Source organism: Hemibagrus wyckioides, linkage group LG17 (genome assembly GCF_019097595.1).
Source record: "Hemibagrus wyckioides isolate EC202008001 linkage group LG17, SWU_Hwy_1.0, whole genome shotgun sequence".
In the NCBI taxonomy this organism is placed as follows: Eukaryota; Metazoa; Chordata; class Actinopteri; order Siluriformes; family Bagridae; genus Hemibagrus; species Hemibagrus wyckioides.
This window is the reverse complement of record NC_080726.1, coordinates 1,172,753-1,188,204: the sequence shown is the minus strand read 5'-3', so window position 1 is coordinate 1,188,204 and position 15,452 is coordinate 1,172,753. Positions and strand designations below refer to the sequence as shown.

General features: G+C 41.4%; 2 protein-coding genes across 2 annotated transcripts; both read left to right on the top strand.

Annotated features, from left to right (window-relative positions):
- Window positions 1-3,050: 3,050 nt before the first annotated feature.
- On the top strand, window positions 3,051-8,209 carry LOC131368449 (gamma-interferon-inducible lysosomal thiol reductase-like). Its single transcript, XM_058414595.1, has 7 exons — window positions 3,051-3,265; window positions 5,855-6,034; window positions 6,433-6,507; window positions 6,649-6,738; window positions 7,469-7,621; window positions 7,725-7,793; window positions 8,013-8,209. The coding sequence occupies exons 1-7, from the start codon at window positions 3,179-3,181 to the stop codon at window positions 8,070-8,072; spliced, it is 714 nt and encodes a 237-aa protein (XP_058270578.1). The 5' UTR covers window positions 3,051-3,178; the 3' UTR covers window positions 8,073-8,209.
- Window positions 8,210-9,733: 1,524 nt separating this feature from the next.
- LOC131367651 (ras-related protein Rab-3A-like) lies at window positions 9,734-14,742 on the top strand. The gene is made up of 4 exons (XM_058413077.1): window positions 9,734-10,518; window positions 11,040-11,158; window positions 11,242-11,366; window positions 13,861-14,742. Exons 1-4 carry the CDS (start codon window positions 10,291-10,293, stop codon window positions 14,043-14,045), a joined length of 657 nt encoding a protein of 218 aa, XP_058269060.1. The 5' UTR covers window positions 9,734-10,290; the 3' UTR covers window positions 14,046-14,742.
- The last annotated feature ends 710 nt before the right edge of the window (window positions 14,743-15,452 follow it).

Here is a 15,452-nt window from a genome sequence, read left to right as displayed (position 1 = left end):
CAGGCCAGTCAAGTTCATCCACACCAGACTCTGTCATCCATGTCTTTATGGACCTTGCTTTGGTCACTGGTGCACAGTCATGTTGGAAGAGGAAGGGGCCAGCTCCAAACTGTTCCCACAAAGTTGGGAGCATGGAATTGTCCAAAATGTCTTGGTATGCTGAAGCATTCAGAGTTCCTTTCACTGGAACTAAGGGGCCGAGCCCAGCTCCTGAAAAACAACCCCACACCATAATCCCCCCTCCACCAAACTTTACACTTGGCACAATGCAGTCAGACAAGTACCGTTCTCCTGGCAACCGCCAAACCCAGACTCGTCCATCAGATTGCCAGATGGAGAAGCGCGATTGGTCACTCCAGAGAACGCGTCTCCACTGCTCTAGAGTCCAGTGGCGGCGTGCTTTACACCACTGCATCCGACGCTTTGCATTGCACTTGGTGATGTATGGCTTGGATGCAGCTGCTCGGCCATGGAAACCCATTCCATGAAGCTCTCTGCGCACTGTTCTTGAGCTAATCTGAAGGCCACATGAAGTTTGGAGGTCTGTAGTGATTGACTCTGCAGAAAGTTGGCGACCTCTTCGCACTATGCGCCTCAGCATCCGCTGACCCCGCTCCGTCAGTTTACGTGGCCTACCACGTGGCTGAGTTGCTGTCATTCCCAAACACTTCCACGTTCTTATAATACAGCTGACAGTTGACTGTGGAATATTTAGGAGCGAGGAAATTTCACGACTGGATTTGTTGCACAGGTGGCATCCTATCACAGTTCCACGCTGGAATTCACTGAGCTCCTGAGAGCGACCCATTCTTTCACAAATGTTTGTAAAAACAGTCTGCATGCCTAGGTGCTTGATTTTATACACCTGTGGCCATGGAAGTGATTGGAACACCTGATTCTGATTATTTGGATGGGTGAGCGAATACTTTTGGCAATATAGTGTATATATATATATATATATATAGTACAATATAGTATATGTATAGTATATGTGAAAAATAAAACACATATAAAGTGATTATTAAAACATTTTCTACACCAGGGTGAGTTTTCCGACTCAGTAATCTCCAGCAGTAATCAGTATGGTGATGTGTTATAAATAAAGAAGAAAAGTTGTTCTTTTTACTTGTTAGGAATAATGAAATATTTAACACAGACGTGTGATAAAATGGAAAGCAGCCTCATCTGGATTTCCCCTGAATTCCCCCTGCGTGAATAAAATGCCCTGCGTGTGGGAGCTGGTGCTCGAGTAAAACCAGGAACTGAAATAAAAACAATGGCTAGAGACTGAGGCAAAGTTTTAATTTCATGAGACTCTCGTTAATAACATTAATAAACGAGAAAAAAGTAAAAGTAGGCGGGACTAAACCATATCTATCTCTATATATTCCGTATTAATGGATCAAAATGCTGAGTCCTGAGCTCTGATTGGTGGATCAGGTGGTGATTAATTCTGATTGGTGGATCAGGTGGTGATTCATTCTGATTGGTGGATCAGGTGGTGATTCATTCTGATTGGTGGATCAGGTGGTGATTAATTCTCTTTAACAGCAGCTCAGCTTTATATTAATGTACTCACTCTGATATCTTATCGTTTCCATAGCAACAGCTCCTTCACTTCCTTAACTCCTTATACAGTGGGTGCTCTGCTAATAAATTCAGATTTTGTTGAGGTTTTTGTCTCACATACACACTCACACAGTACAACATGTAGAGAAATGTTTTTTTTTTGTTTTTTTTTTTTACAAATGTCCTATAATAGAAATAGAAATCTACAACTGGAATATAAATATAAAATATATATATATAAATAAAATATAAAACTGGAAAATAAATATATGAGAAATATACTATAAGAAAGAAAATGAAGAATCTAAAATAAAAAGATTATCAAGTATAAAAAAATCAGAATATAATATAAAATATAATATAAAATAGACTATCAATTATACAATATATAAAAATAAAAACAGAATAATAACAACAGAGTAGAATAGGAATATGAAGAATAGGAGTCTCCAGTGTCAGCGCTTTATATCCAGAAAGTTTTCCGACAGGACAGAGGAGATTACACTTCTTTGCGATTTCTCGTCAACAAACAAACAACAAGAAACAACAACAAACAACAACAACAAACTCTTTTTTTGGTCTTATTAACATGAAGAGATGTTTATAGCTGCTATAAGATAAAGTAGAAACAGAAATAAACAGAATAATGTAGAATGTGTTCTGTTTCATTCACTGCTCCTCAACACTTACACCATAGCTTCATATCCTCATTTATTACATCCATATTCCTGCTCTTTGGTCTTCCACTTTACCTCCTAGCTCCATGTCCAACATTCTCCTACCAATATACTCACTGATAAACTGTGAGAAGAATTAAACACTGATGTTTCAGGACATGCTTTTAGAGGAAAATAATCAATTTTAAGGCAATAACAGTAACTCCATCACACCTCTCAGTCACTCAGAGTTCTACAGTAGAGAATTATAATCAGTTATGAACTTTGTTTTTCTTTTATTTACAGCTAATTATTAGCCATGCTAATCAAATCTGCAAAATTATACACCACATGATCGGCGAAGAAAGATTCTTTTATTACATTTATAACATTACATAGACACTGACAAACAAACATAACTCTTTACATAACTTTACTTAACTTTGTAAAATAATATTTCTGAGGTGAATTTGAGCACAAGATGAAATTAGACTTCAGGGCGTATAGCAGGTTAATGAATGAGGGAGCGCGTGAGGAGTTCGTGAGTGTGTGTGTTTGATACAGCTTTATATCGTTACTACAATTCAGTGTGTGTGTGTGTGTGAGAGAGAGAGTGAGTGAGAGAGAGAGAGAGAGAGAGAGAGAGAGAGAGAGAGAGAGTTGTTTAAAGAGTCTTTATTTAGTGGTGTACTTTGTGCTCTTCTCAGCTTCGATAGCCGCCATAGTTCTGCCGGTGTTTAATGACGCTCCAGCGCGTGACTCTTAGCCAATCAGATCACAGCACGAGCGTCTCCGGAGCCAATCGTGTCAGAGGCACGAGGAAGCGGTGTAAAATAAAAGCAGTGGTTTGACTCACTTCACCGCGCAGTCTGTTCTCTTCTTCTCATAATTCTATTTCTTCTTTTACTACTTTTTTCTCTCTTTTTCTCTCTCTCCTCTCCCCCTACGCAGAGATGCATGTCCTGAAGTCCGCGCTCGCGCTCGCCTGCCTCGCGCTGCTGGTGTACGAGGGCGCGAGCTCACCGGCGAACAGATGCGGGGTGAGAAAGCGCGCGCGCGCGCACACACGCATACACACACACACCGGGAACACGGTACACTGCTTTTATAGTTATAGTTAATGTATTTGTGTTTGAATGATGTTTAAAATGTACATTTTATATTTGAACTATTTGAAATGTGACGTCACACTTATTTAATTGAAATGAAATTATGTTTTTTTGTAGTTGTTATTATAAAGAGGAACACACGAGTGAAAGTAAAAGATGAGCTAAAGATCATTATGATGTCATCTGGTGAAAAACTACTTTGTGTGTGTGTGTGTGTGTGTCTTGACTTTTTAACCACATTTTTGTAACCCATACACCAAACTCTTATTCTGAGACCTCTGACCACTGAAAATCTGACCTCACTTTAACCGTGTTGTAGTTGATGGTGAGAAGAGAATGGTGTGGAGATTCATTTCTTTAACAGTCACACACTAGTGGTCAGTTTTGTGAGAGGAAACTGGTCAGTGTGACAGGAAGACTGCAGTAAACACTCACAGAAAAGCTTTAAACTGGTTGTTTAGTGAGTCTCGTTACGCCTGAGGTGAGGGTGGTGAGGAACAATTCCTTAGATGATCTGAGAAAGAAACCTTGAGAGGAACCAGGCTCAGAAGGGAACCCATCCTCATCTGGGGGACACTGGACACTAAATAATGTAAATGTTGATAATGACCTCTCTACAACAGCAACCAAGAGGAACTAATAGTTCAGTGTAGCTTCTGAGTTCACTTCACTGGAATTCAGACTCCAAACCCTGCTCCATCATGACCATGTCCCTGTGCAGCTCCATGAAGATATGGTGTGGAGCTGAAGGTTGGATTGAAGAACTGGAGTGTCCTGCAAAGAGCCCTGACTCTGACTCAACCCCACTGACCCCCAGACCTCCTCACTCTCACAACACCAGAGTTAATGGCGTAAGCAGAAGACTAATTCTTTCATCTTAGGTCTTCATTACAGCTGGTTTAGTACAGTCCGTACAGCTGGTTTAGTACAGTCCGTACAGCTGGTTTAGTACAGTTAGTACAGCTGGTTTAGTACAGCTGGTTTAGTACAGTCAGTACAGCTGGTTTAGTACAGTTAGTACAGCTGGTTTAGTACAGCTGGTTTAGTACAGTCAGTACAGCTGGTTTAGTACAGTCAGTACAGCTGGTTTAGTACAGTCAGTACAGCTGGTTTAGTACAGTTAGTACAGCTGGTTTAGTACAGCTGGTTTAGTACAGTCAGTACAGCTGGTTTAGTACAGTCCGTACAGCTGGTTTAGTACAGTCAGTACAGCTGGTTTAGTACAGCTGGTTTAGTACAGTCAGTACAGCTGGTTTAGTACAGTTAGTACAGCTGGTTTAGTACAGCTGGTTTAGTACAGCTGGTTTAGTACAGCTGGTTTAGTACAGTCAGTACAGCTGGTTTAGTACAGTTAGTACAGCTGGTTTAGTACAGCTGGTTTAGTACAGCTGGTTTAGTACAGCTGGTTTAGTACAGTTAGTACAGCTGGTTTAGTACAGTTAGTACAGCTGGTTTAGTACAGCTGGTTTAGTACAGTTAGTACAGCTGGTTTAGTACAGCTGGTTTAGTACAGTTAGTACAGCTGGTTTAGTACAGTTAGTACAGCTGGTTTAGTACAGTTAGTACAGCTGGTTTAGTACAGCTGGTTTAGTACAGCTGGTTTAGTACAGTTAGTACAGCTGGTTTAGTACAGCTGGTTTAGTACAGCTGGTTTAGTACAGTTAGTACAGCTGGTTTAGTACAGCTGGTTTAGTACAGCTGGTTTAGTACAGTTAGTACAGCTGGTTTAGTACAGCTGGTTTAGTACAGCTGGTTTAGTACAGTTAGTACAGCTGGTTTAGTACAGTTAGTACAGCTGGTTTAGTACAGCTGGTTTAGTACAGTCAGTACAGCTGGTTTAGTACAGCTGGTTTAGTACAGCTGGTTTAGTACAGTTAGTACAGCTGGTTTAGTACAGCTGGTTTAGTACAGCTGGTTTAGTACAGTTAGTACAGCTGGTTTAGTACAGTTAGTACAGCTGGTTTAGTACAGCTGGTTTAGTACAGCTGGTTTAGTACAGCTGGTTTAGTACAGTTAGTACAGCTGGGGTTATGTGAGTTATGTTAAAGAAAAATGTTGTATTAAATGTTTTTGTTCTATTTAGTGACTCATCACTCACATTGGGGAAGTTAACACCCAGCCCACCCCCACCCCCACCCCCACCAAACCCACACACACACACACTGAGTACTGTTGGCACTTGTGTGTGTGGGCGTGGCTTGTTTTTCATTCACATGCTCTAGCTTGCTTTTCAGATTAAATAAGCAAAGCAGGCTAACTCTATGAGCTACTTTACCCTCACCTGAGACACCTGAGATAATCTGTGCTTCCTTCCTTCCTTCCTTCCTTCTTTTTGTTCCTTATGTCTCTGAGTGTAGGATCAACACTACAGCAGCAGATAATCAGCAGTAAGGTGTGACATAATGTGTTGTAGTGTCTGACACAGAGCCAGTATTATAATAATGATGCGTAATAACCAACGGTTATAATGAGCTGTAATGTAATTGTATTGTGTGTGTGTGTGTGTGTGTGTGTGTGTAGGTGCTGGGACAGTGTGAGCAGGTGAACTCCAGCAGAAGCGCTGATCCTGTCACTGTGTCTCTGTATTATGAGTCTCTGTGTCCCGGGTGTCGTCAGTTCCTGGTATTACAGCTCATGCCCACCTTCATCATGCTGAATGACATCATGAGTGTGGAGCTCTTCCCGTATGGCAACGCAGAGGTACATCACACACAAACACACACAAACACACACACACAAAGCTTTAAAGAGTGGTTCCCTCATCAGTCTCTCTTTAAGTTAACAAACAAAAAAACCCTGCAACTAGTTCCATCATGTTACTGTAGAAACCACACAGACCTGTAAACTCCTCTGTCCTGAAGATGTTCCAGCTTTACACACTGGAGACTCCTTCCACACGTGACACGGTGGAGTGTGTGCTGTACACGTCTGAGCTGTTGCTATAGAAACCCTAACGTATCAGAGTGAAGCGTTATATATATGTATGTGTATAAACCTGCGCCACTGTTAGAGAGAATTAATCAGCACCTGATGACCAATCAGAAGTCAGGATTTAAACGCTGTGAATTCTCACTGACCCCTGGGTCTGTGTCCTGCAGGAGAAGCAGGTCGGAGACAAGTACGAGTTCACCTGTCAGCACGGACCGGACGAGTGTCTGGGCAACATGATCGAGGTGAGACTATAGAAAATAATCAGGATGATAAAAACAGGGTGATGTCATAGCTACACCTGCTCAGGTGTGTGTGTGTGTGATCCTCTGATTAATGTGTGTGTGTGTGTGTGTTTGTGTGTGTGTGTGTGTGTGTGTGTTCAGACGTGTGTGATGAAGAAAGTGCCCAGTGCTGCGGTTCCTGTGATTTACTGCATGGAAGCTGCTGAGAACGTGGTGAAGGCGGCAGAATCTGTAAGTCTTCATGATCACTGATTTTACACCTCTGCCTCTGACCAGAGACTGACCTGCACTTTAATCTGAAATAAACTGACCCCACTGGGATCGAGTAAATGTGACCTGGGTTAACCTCATCCGGATTTGGACCGGCATCTTTTAGTCCCAGACTGGCCTCAGATTTAATCTAGAATAAAGTGACCACACTGGGACTGACCTCAGTCTGACTCTGTAATCTGGGTTGAGCCCGGAGATGACCCTGTGTGACCGCACTACATGCAAGAGATCACAGATAGGCCTCAGATTTAACCTGGATTAAATAAACCAGACTCACTCCGGTTTAGGATTGTCCTCTGTCTGACTATATGCTAATGACCAACACTGGACCTACTGGACCTAGACAAGCCTCAGCTGGAAGCAGATTATCCTGAGATTTATAATGGAATTAACGAACCTGTCCTCAGACCCGGACTATCTTAACACAAACCTAGACTACCTTAATCTATCTATCTATCTATCTATCTATCTATCTATCTATCTATCTATCTATCTATCTATCTATCTATCTATCTATCTGTTTGTATGTTTATCTGTCTGTCTATCTATTTGTCTGTCTATCTATTTGTCTGTCTGTTGATCTGTCTGTCTGTCTATCTAAGTCTGTCTAAGCATGTTTCAGTAAATGTCATCTCTGGTAGTGGTCAGTTCCTGGTCAGTGTGTATTGATGGTGTGATTGTTTGTCCTCAGTGTCTTGCGGTGTTCAGTCCAGAAACGAGCTTCGGTGACATCATGGCCTGTGTGAATGGTAACGAGGGAAACCAGTTAATGCACGAGAACGCCAAGAAAACCGCCGCTTTACAGCCACCGCATCAATACGTGCCATGGGTCACCATCAACGGGGTGAGAAGAATCGGTCACCTGATTGACCTCCCTCATTCTGAAACCTTTCATCTTTAATCATCTTTACCTTCCTGCTTCCTGTTTATCATCTGTGTGTTTACAGGAGCACACTGAAGAGCTGCAGCAGAAAGCTATGAACTCACTCTTCCTACTGGTCTGCAGTCTGTACAAGGTCAGTGGGGGGGGGGGGGGGGGGGGGGTTCAGGGGAGAGAGGGGGGGGTACAGAGGGGGAGGGAGGGAGATGGGGGTAAGAGAGAGAGAGAGAGAGAGGGAGTTAAGGTTTAAGGTTCATTTGCTCCTGGATTGTGAATGTTGCCTGTTGCACTGTGGAGTTTATTATTGTGTGTGTGTGTGTGTGTGTGTGTGTGTGTGTGTGTGTGTGTGTTACAGGGTGAGGCTCCACCAGGTTGTAAGCTCGGGCAGAAGGCAGTGAAGACGAGTTACTGCTGAAGAAGTTTAACTGGGAGAGTGGAAGTGAATGTTTTATGAGTTAGATGTTGAATGCAGTGTGATTATCAGTGGAACTGTACCAGTGTGAACACTACAGTGTTCAGACACACCTCTTTAATAAAATATTTCATAGACCACTCCATGTCTCCATGACGTCATCACATACACGAGCTTCATCACAGGAGGAGGGTGGGGAGGAAGAAGAGGAGGATCATTTGGGGGGAAAATCTAGATGAACTTGAATACATAAATGTAAATAAATAAATCCACCCTGAAATTTCGTGTAAACATTATTTAAGAGTAAAGGTGACAGGTGAGAGGAGGAACACACCACACACTCCAACAGCATGCGCAGTAAAAAAAAAACTTAATTAGAAAAAAGAACTCGTTTAATTGTGAGAGAGGAGTTGTGCGCATGCGCGGAACTGTAAGGGATTAATAGCGCGCTAATAACGCTGAGCTCTTCACACGGAGGCGAGGAGAGACACTGCTAATGACAAAGTAAGGCATAAATATACTTCTTTACCCAGGAAACTCTTCCTTTTATCCTTCTGGCGCTTTGCTTATTAACACGCACGCATTCCTCTGCTCTGATTGGCTGATTTCATTCCTCTCTCTGCTGATTGGAGTAAAAACTTATTATTATTATTATAATTACTATAATTATTATTGTGAACACTAATGAAATATCTTTGATTATGATCTTTATAAATGTATGAATGAAGGGAAAAGTTATTGTTTACGTGTGTGTGTGTGTGTGTGTGTGTGTGTGCTCTTCTGGAACAATCTAAATCTGACTGATCTGATTAAAGCGCCGGACAACGTGCACGAGGACACGGTGGACATCTAGTGTCCAACAATATTAACACTAATCCCAGAGAGGAAACGTGACTTTAAAACCCTATGAAGAGGTTTATTTCTCAGGATCAAATGTTTATTACTGTAGGGTGTAAACTGACCACAGGAAGCGCACGTGGTGTTTATTTAACCAGCTTTTAAGAGTATTGTGTTGTGATGAGTGACATTGTGACTGATATATCAGACTTTTATCATGATATGCACGTGCTGTAGGTTTGATCAGCAGCTTCCGTGATCAGGTTTAAAACATTAAATAGAAACGTTTATGTCTACAATGTGAACAGAAATGAATTTGTTTAAATAATAATACACTTAAAAATAGACTTAAGCATTAATACAGATGTTTAATATCGAATCAGCTTCTTCTCCTAATCTATAATTCTATTCTTTTTATATCCTATATGCAAATGATATTAAAATATAGATATCTCCTTCATGACCAGCGAATAAATCAGGTTATTCTTTATTTCTGAGACTCTTTATTATCTGTATAAAATTTAAATTTATCCAATTTTAAAATAATGATCTACATTTTTAACATTACATTAGAATTAATTCATTTTATTAAAATAATTAGATTTCTGCATTCATTTAATATATTTGATTACAAACAGTATTAAAAAAAAAAATCTGGACCCAGAGTTAAATAAAGTTAAAAATAAATTTAACACGAAACAAAAAGAAGAAAGATAAATTATTCCAAAATATTTATTTATTTATTTATTTATTTATTTATTTATTTATTTATTTATTTATTTATTTATTTATTTATTAAATAAAAGTAAATGTATACACATATTTCTAGCCTGGTTTTTATTATGACTATTTTTTACACCATTTTATAACAGCTTATAAGATATAAAGAATTTTTAATTCTTTATATCTCAAAAACTTTAAAACTCTTAACATCACAGTGACATCACACCAAGTTTCCAAATTGTGTTAAAACCTGGAATTAAAATAAATTTAACTGGGATTATTTCTCATGAATTTGCACGAAATTAATCAATATAGATATCAGAATTATTTTGAGATAATAAATGAATAAGTTGTGGCTACAGCGCCATATTTTTCTCTTGCTAATGAAGAATGAAATCTATAGCATGTTGTCAGTAGCTGGTTTTATGGAGATTATTTCGCCCCCTAGTGGAATAACAGAGTAGTGCTCATCTCGTTACAGTCAACAAGATAATTGAAATAAAGCCCGGATTCTAAATTTATTCAATGATTAGAGCCTTTATCTGTCCAGTCCTGGCCCCGCCCTATGCCCTGTACCCTGTCTAGCCTTATAATGCCTCATAAACACTGAAAGTTCCCTGTGGCGTACCTTGTGCCATCGTTTTTGTTGTTTCTCTCTCAGATGGCGTCGGTTAATGAGCCTCATTATGGACACAGAGACTCGGTGGATCAGACCTTTGATTACATGTTCAAGATCCTGATCATCGGGAACAGCAGCGTGGGAAAGACCAGCTTCCTGTTCCGCTACGCTGACGACTCGTTCACACCGGCGTTCGTCAGCACCGTCGGCATCGACTTCAAGGTCAAAACCATCTACAGGAACGACAAGAGGATCAAACTGCAGATTTGGGTAGGACAAGCAGGAAAAGGACTTACTCCTGTGACAGACCTCAGGGCAGGAGCAGGAACTGGTAGACCTCAGGAACTGGTAGATCTCAGGGTTGGAGCAGGAACTGGTAGACCTCAGGAACTTGTAGAATTCAGGAACTAGAATTCTAATAACTAGTAGACCTCAGGATTGGATTATAAACTAGTAGACCTCAGGGTTGGAGCAGGAACTTGTAGATTCCAGGAACTGGTAGACCTCAGGCTTGGAGCAGGAACTTGTAGATTCCAGGAACTGGTAGACCTCAGGGTTGGAGCAGGAACTTGTAGACATCAGGATAGGAGCAGGAACTGGAAGACTTCAGGAGCTTGTAGACTTCAGGAACTTGTAGGCCTTGTCTCTGTCAGGGTTGGGGCCGGAATTATTAGAGCCAAGGTTGTATGTAAGGTGGTGTCCCTGAAACTAGCTGTGTTTTGTGTGTGTGTGTGTGTGTGTGTGTGTGTATGTGTGTGTGTGTGTGTGTGTGTGTGTGTGTGTGTGTGTAGGACACAGCTGGTCAGGAGCGGTACAGAACGATCACTACAGCATATTATAGAGGAGCAATGGGCTTCATCCTGATGTATGACATCACCAACGAGGAGTCATTCAGTGCTGTTCAGGACTGGTACACACACACACACACACACACACACATACAGTTTTAAGTTAAGTGTGTGTTTTAAGTTAAGTGTGTGTGTGTGTGTTCAGGTCCACTCAGATTAAGACGTACTCGTGGGAAAATGCTCAGGTTCTGTTAGTGGGAAATAAGTGTGACCTGGAGGAGGAGAGAGTCGTCACTGTGGACCGAGGGAGAGAGCTGTCCCAACAACTCGGTCAGTTACACACACACACATCATACACACATCATACACACACGTCTCATACACACTACCCACACACACACACATCATACACACACGTCTCACACACACATCATACACACATCATACACACACGTCTCACACACACACTACCCACACACACACATCATACACACATCATACACACACGTCTCACACACACATCATACACACATCATACACACACGTCTCACACACACATCATACACACATCATACACACACGTCTCACACACACACTACCCACACACACACATCATACACACATCATACACACACGTCTCACACACACACTACCCACACACACACATCATACACACATCATACACACACGTCTCACACACACACTACCCACACACACACATCATACACACATCATACACACACGTCTCATACACACATCATACACACATCATACACACACGTCTCACACACACATCATACACACATCATACACACACGTCTCACACACACACTACCCACACACACACATCATACACACATCATACACACACGTCTCACACACACATCATACACACATCATACACACACGTCTCACACACACATCATACACACATCATACACACACGTCTCACACACACACTACCCACACACACACATCATACACACATCATACACACACGTCTCACACACACATACCCACACACACATCATACACACATCATACACACACGTCTCACACACACATACCCACACACACACATCATACACACATCATACACACACGTCTCACACACACATACCCACACACACATCATACACACATCATACACACACGTCTCACACACACACTACCCACGCACACACATCATACACACATCATACACACACGTCTCACACACACATACCCACACACACACATCATACACACATCATACACACACGTCTCACACACACATCATACACACATCATACACACATGTCTCACACACACTACCCACACACATATCATACACACATCATACACACACACATACCCACACACACATCATACACACATCATACACACACGTCTCACACACACATACCCACACACACACATCATACACACATCATACACACACGTCTCACACACACTACCCACACACACATCATACACACATCATACACACACGTCTCACACACACATACCCACACACACATCATACACACATCATACACACACGTCTCACACACACATACCCACGCACACACATCATACACACATCATACACACACGTCTCACACACACATACCCACACACACACATCATACACACATCATACACACACGTCTCACACACACATCATACACACATCATACACACATGTCTCACACACACTACCCACACACACACATCATACACACACACGTCTCACACACACATACCCACACACACACATCATACACACACACGTCTCACACACACATACCCACACACACATCATACACACATCATACACACACACGTCTCACACACACATACCCACACACACATCATACACACATCATACACACACACGTCTCACACACACATACCCACACACACACATCTCACACACATACCCACACACACACATCATACACACATCATACACACACACGTCTCACACACACATACCCACACACATATCATACACACATCATACACACACACGTCTCACACACACATACCCACACACACACATCATACACACATCATACACACACGTCTCACACACACATACCCACACACACATCATACACACATCATACACACACACGTCTCACACACACATACCCACACACACACATCATACACACATCATACACACACACGTCTCACACACACATACCCACACACACACATCTCACACACACATACCCACACACACACATCATACACACATCATACACACACACGTCTCACACACACATACCCACACACATATCATACACACATCATACACACACACGTCTCACACACACATACCCACACACACACATCATACACACATCATACACACACACGTCTCACACACACATACCCACACACACACATCATACACACATCATACACACACACGTCTCACACACACATACCCACACACATATCATACACACATCATACACACACACGTCTCACACACACATACCCACACACATATCATACACACATCATACACACACGTCTCACACACACATACCCACACACACACATCATACACACATAATACACACACATATCAAACACACACACACACATCATACACACATAATACACACACATATCAAACACACACACACACATTCCAGGAAAAAATAAAATAATCCACTGATATTCAGACACGCCCACCTTCAGATACAACACAGAGGTTAGGGAGGTGATGCTACCTGTGCTCTGACCTTTCACCCTCTGTGTGTGTGTGTGTGTGTGTGTGTGTATATGAGGTGTGTTTGTGTGTTTGTGTCTGATGTGTGTGTTATAGGTCTGGGGTATTTAGAGGCGAGTGCAAAGGCTAATGTTAACGTGAAGCAGACGTTCGAGTGTTTAGTCGATCTGATCTGTGAGAGAATGAAGGAGAATCCGGACACACTGACCAACAGCAGCGTCCCACAGGCAGCGGATCTGAACAAACAACCACATCGTTCACACAAAGACTGTGCATGCTGAACACATACACACACACACACAGACACACACACACACACATTTTTTTTAACAAATTCTCAAACTGAATGTCACAACAGGAAGCTCGCCGCAATTTAATTAAATTCTTTATTTGTTGGTAAATAAAATTAGACACGATAAGTGTTAATGTGAAAGAATATCCCCAAAGAGTACTAGCTAACTAACCTCCTAGCTTTGTGAAAGGATTTTATTATATTTACAAAAACTGAATTTTGGAAAAAGAGAACCAAGAAATTTTATATCATTTCAACACAACTGTCAAGTTTATTTATTTATTTATTTATTCGCTTGTTGTTGTCTGTAGCTATGAGTTGACACTGTTCTGTATGAAACCGTCACCAAGTGAATCAATCAGAAGTATATTTCTGGACTGATGTATAAATATAAAACCATTCTTTAGTAAAGATTCTGCTATAATGTGATTTGTAAAGTTATTTTTTAGGAATAAATATCTTTAACTAACACGCTAATGATGGAGGATTTCTCTTATTTTAAACAAAAACACTGCAGTTCCGCTTCATTAACAAACACTAACTAGTTTATTGTGTCAAAAAACCAAGTCAACACTCAGCAGGAGCTTACTGCGCATGTGCAGAAGTAAGCTACAGTACATCGGGGAGACACTAGAGGGCAGAGAAGAGTGAGGAGGAAGAGAGAGAGATGCAAATAACATACTGTGTACGACTAATATATATAAAAATATACGATTGTTTATATTTATACATTATATCTATTTAGATTTTGTATTAAAAAGTTTTTTTAACTATAAAAAGAAATAAGTGTTATTCAAAAAAATAAATGCAACTTATTAATCCTAGAGAAGGCTGTTCTGTTCATACTGACATAGAAATAACATTCATTGTCTATACCCGCTTATTCCTAGGACTCCTAGGGTCATGGGGGTCTGCTGGAGCCTATCTCAGCACACATAGGGCAAAAGGCAGGGGTACACCCTGGACAGGTCACCAGTCCATCACAGGGCCACACATAGACAAACAACCACACACACACACACAGGCAATTTAGAATTACCAATCAACCTAATGTACAGGTCTTTGGGAGGAAACCAGAGTACCCAGAGTAAACCCACACAGGCACAGGGAGAACATGCAAACTCCACACAGAAAGGCCCCAGTTCGACCCCAGGATTTGAACCCAGGACCTTCTTGCTGTGAGGCAACAGTGCTAACCACTAAGCCACCGTGCTACCCAGAAATAACATTCATGAAATGTATTTAGGATAGGATAGGATTTAGACCTCATCATAGCACAGAGACAGCACTGGTTCATGTGGTCAATGACCTGTTACTGGCCTCTGATCCAGGTTGTGTCTCCTTACTGGTGCTACTGGATCTTACTGCAGCTTTTGACACCATTGACCACACTGTT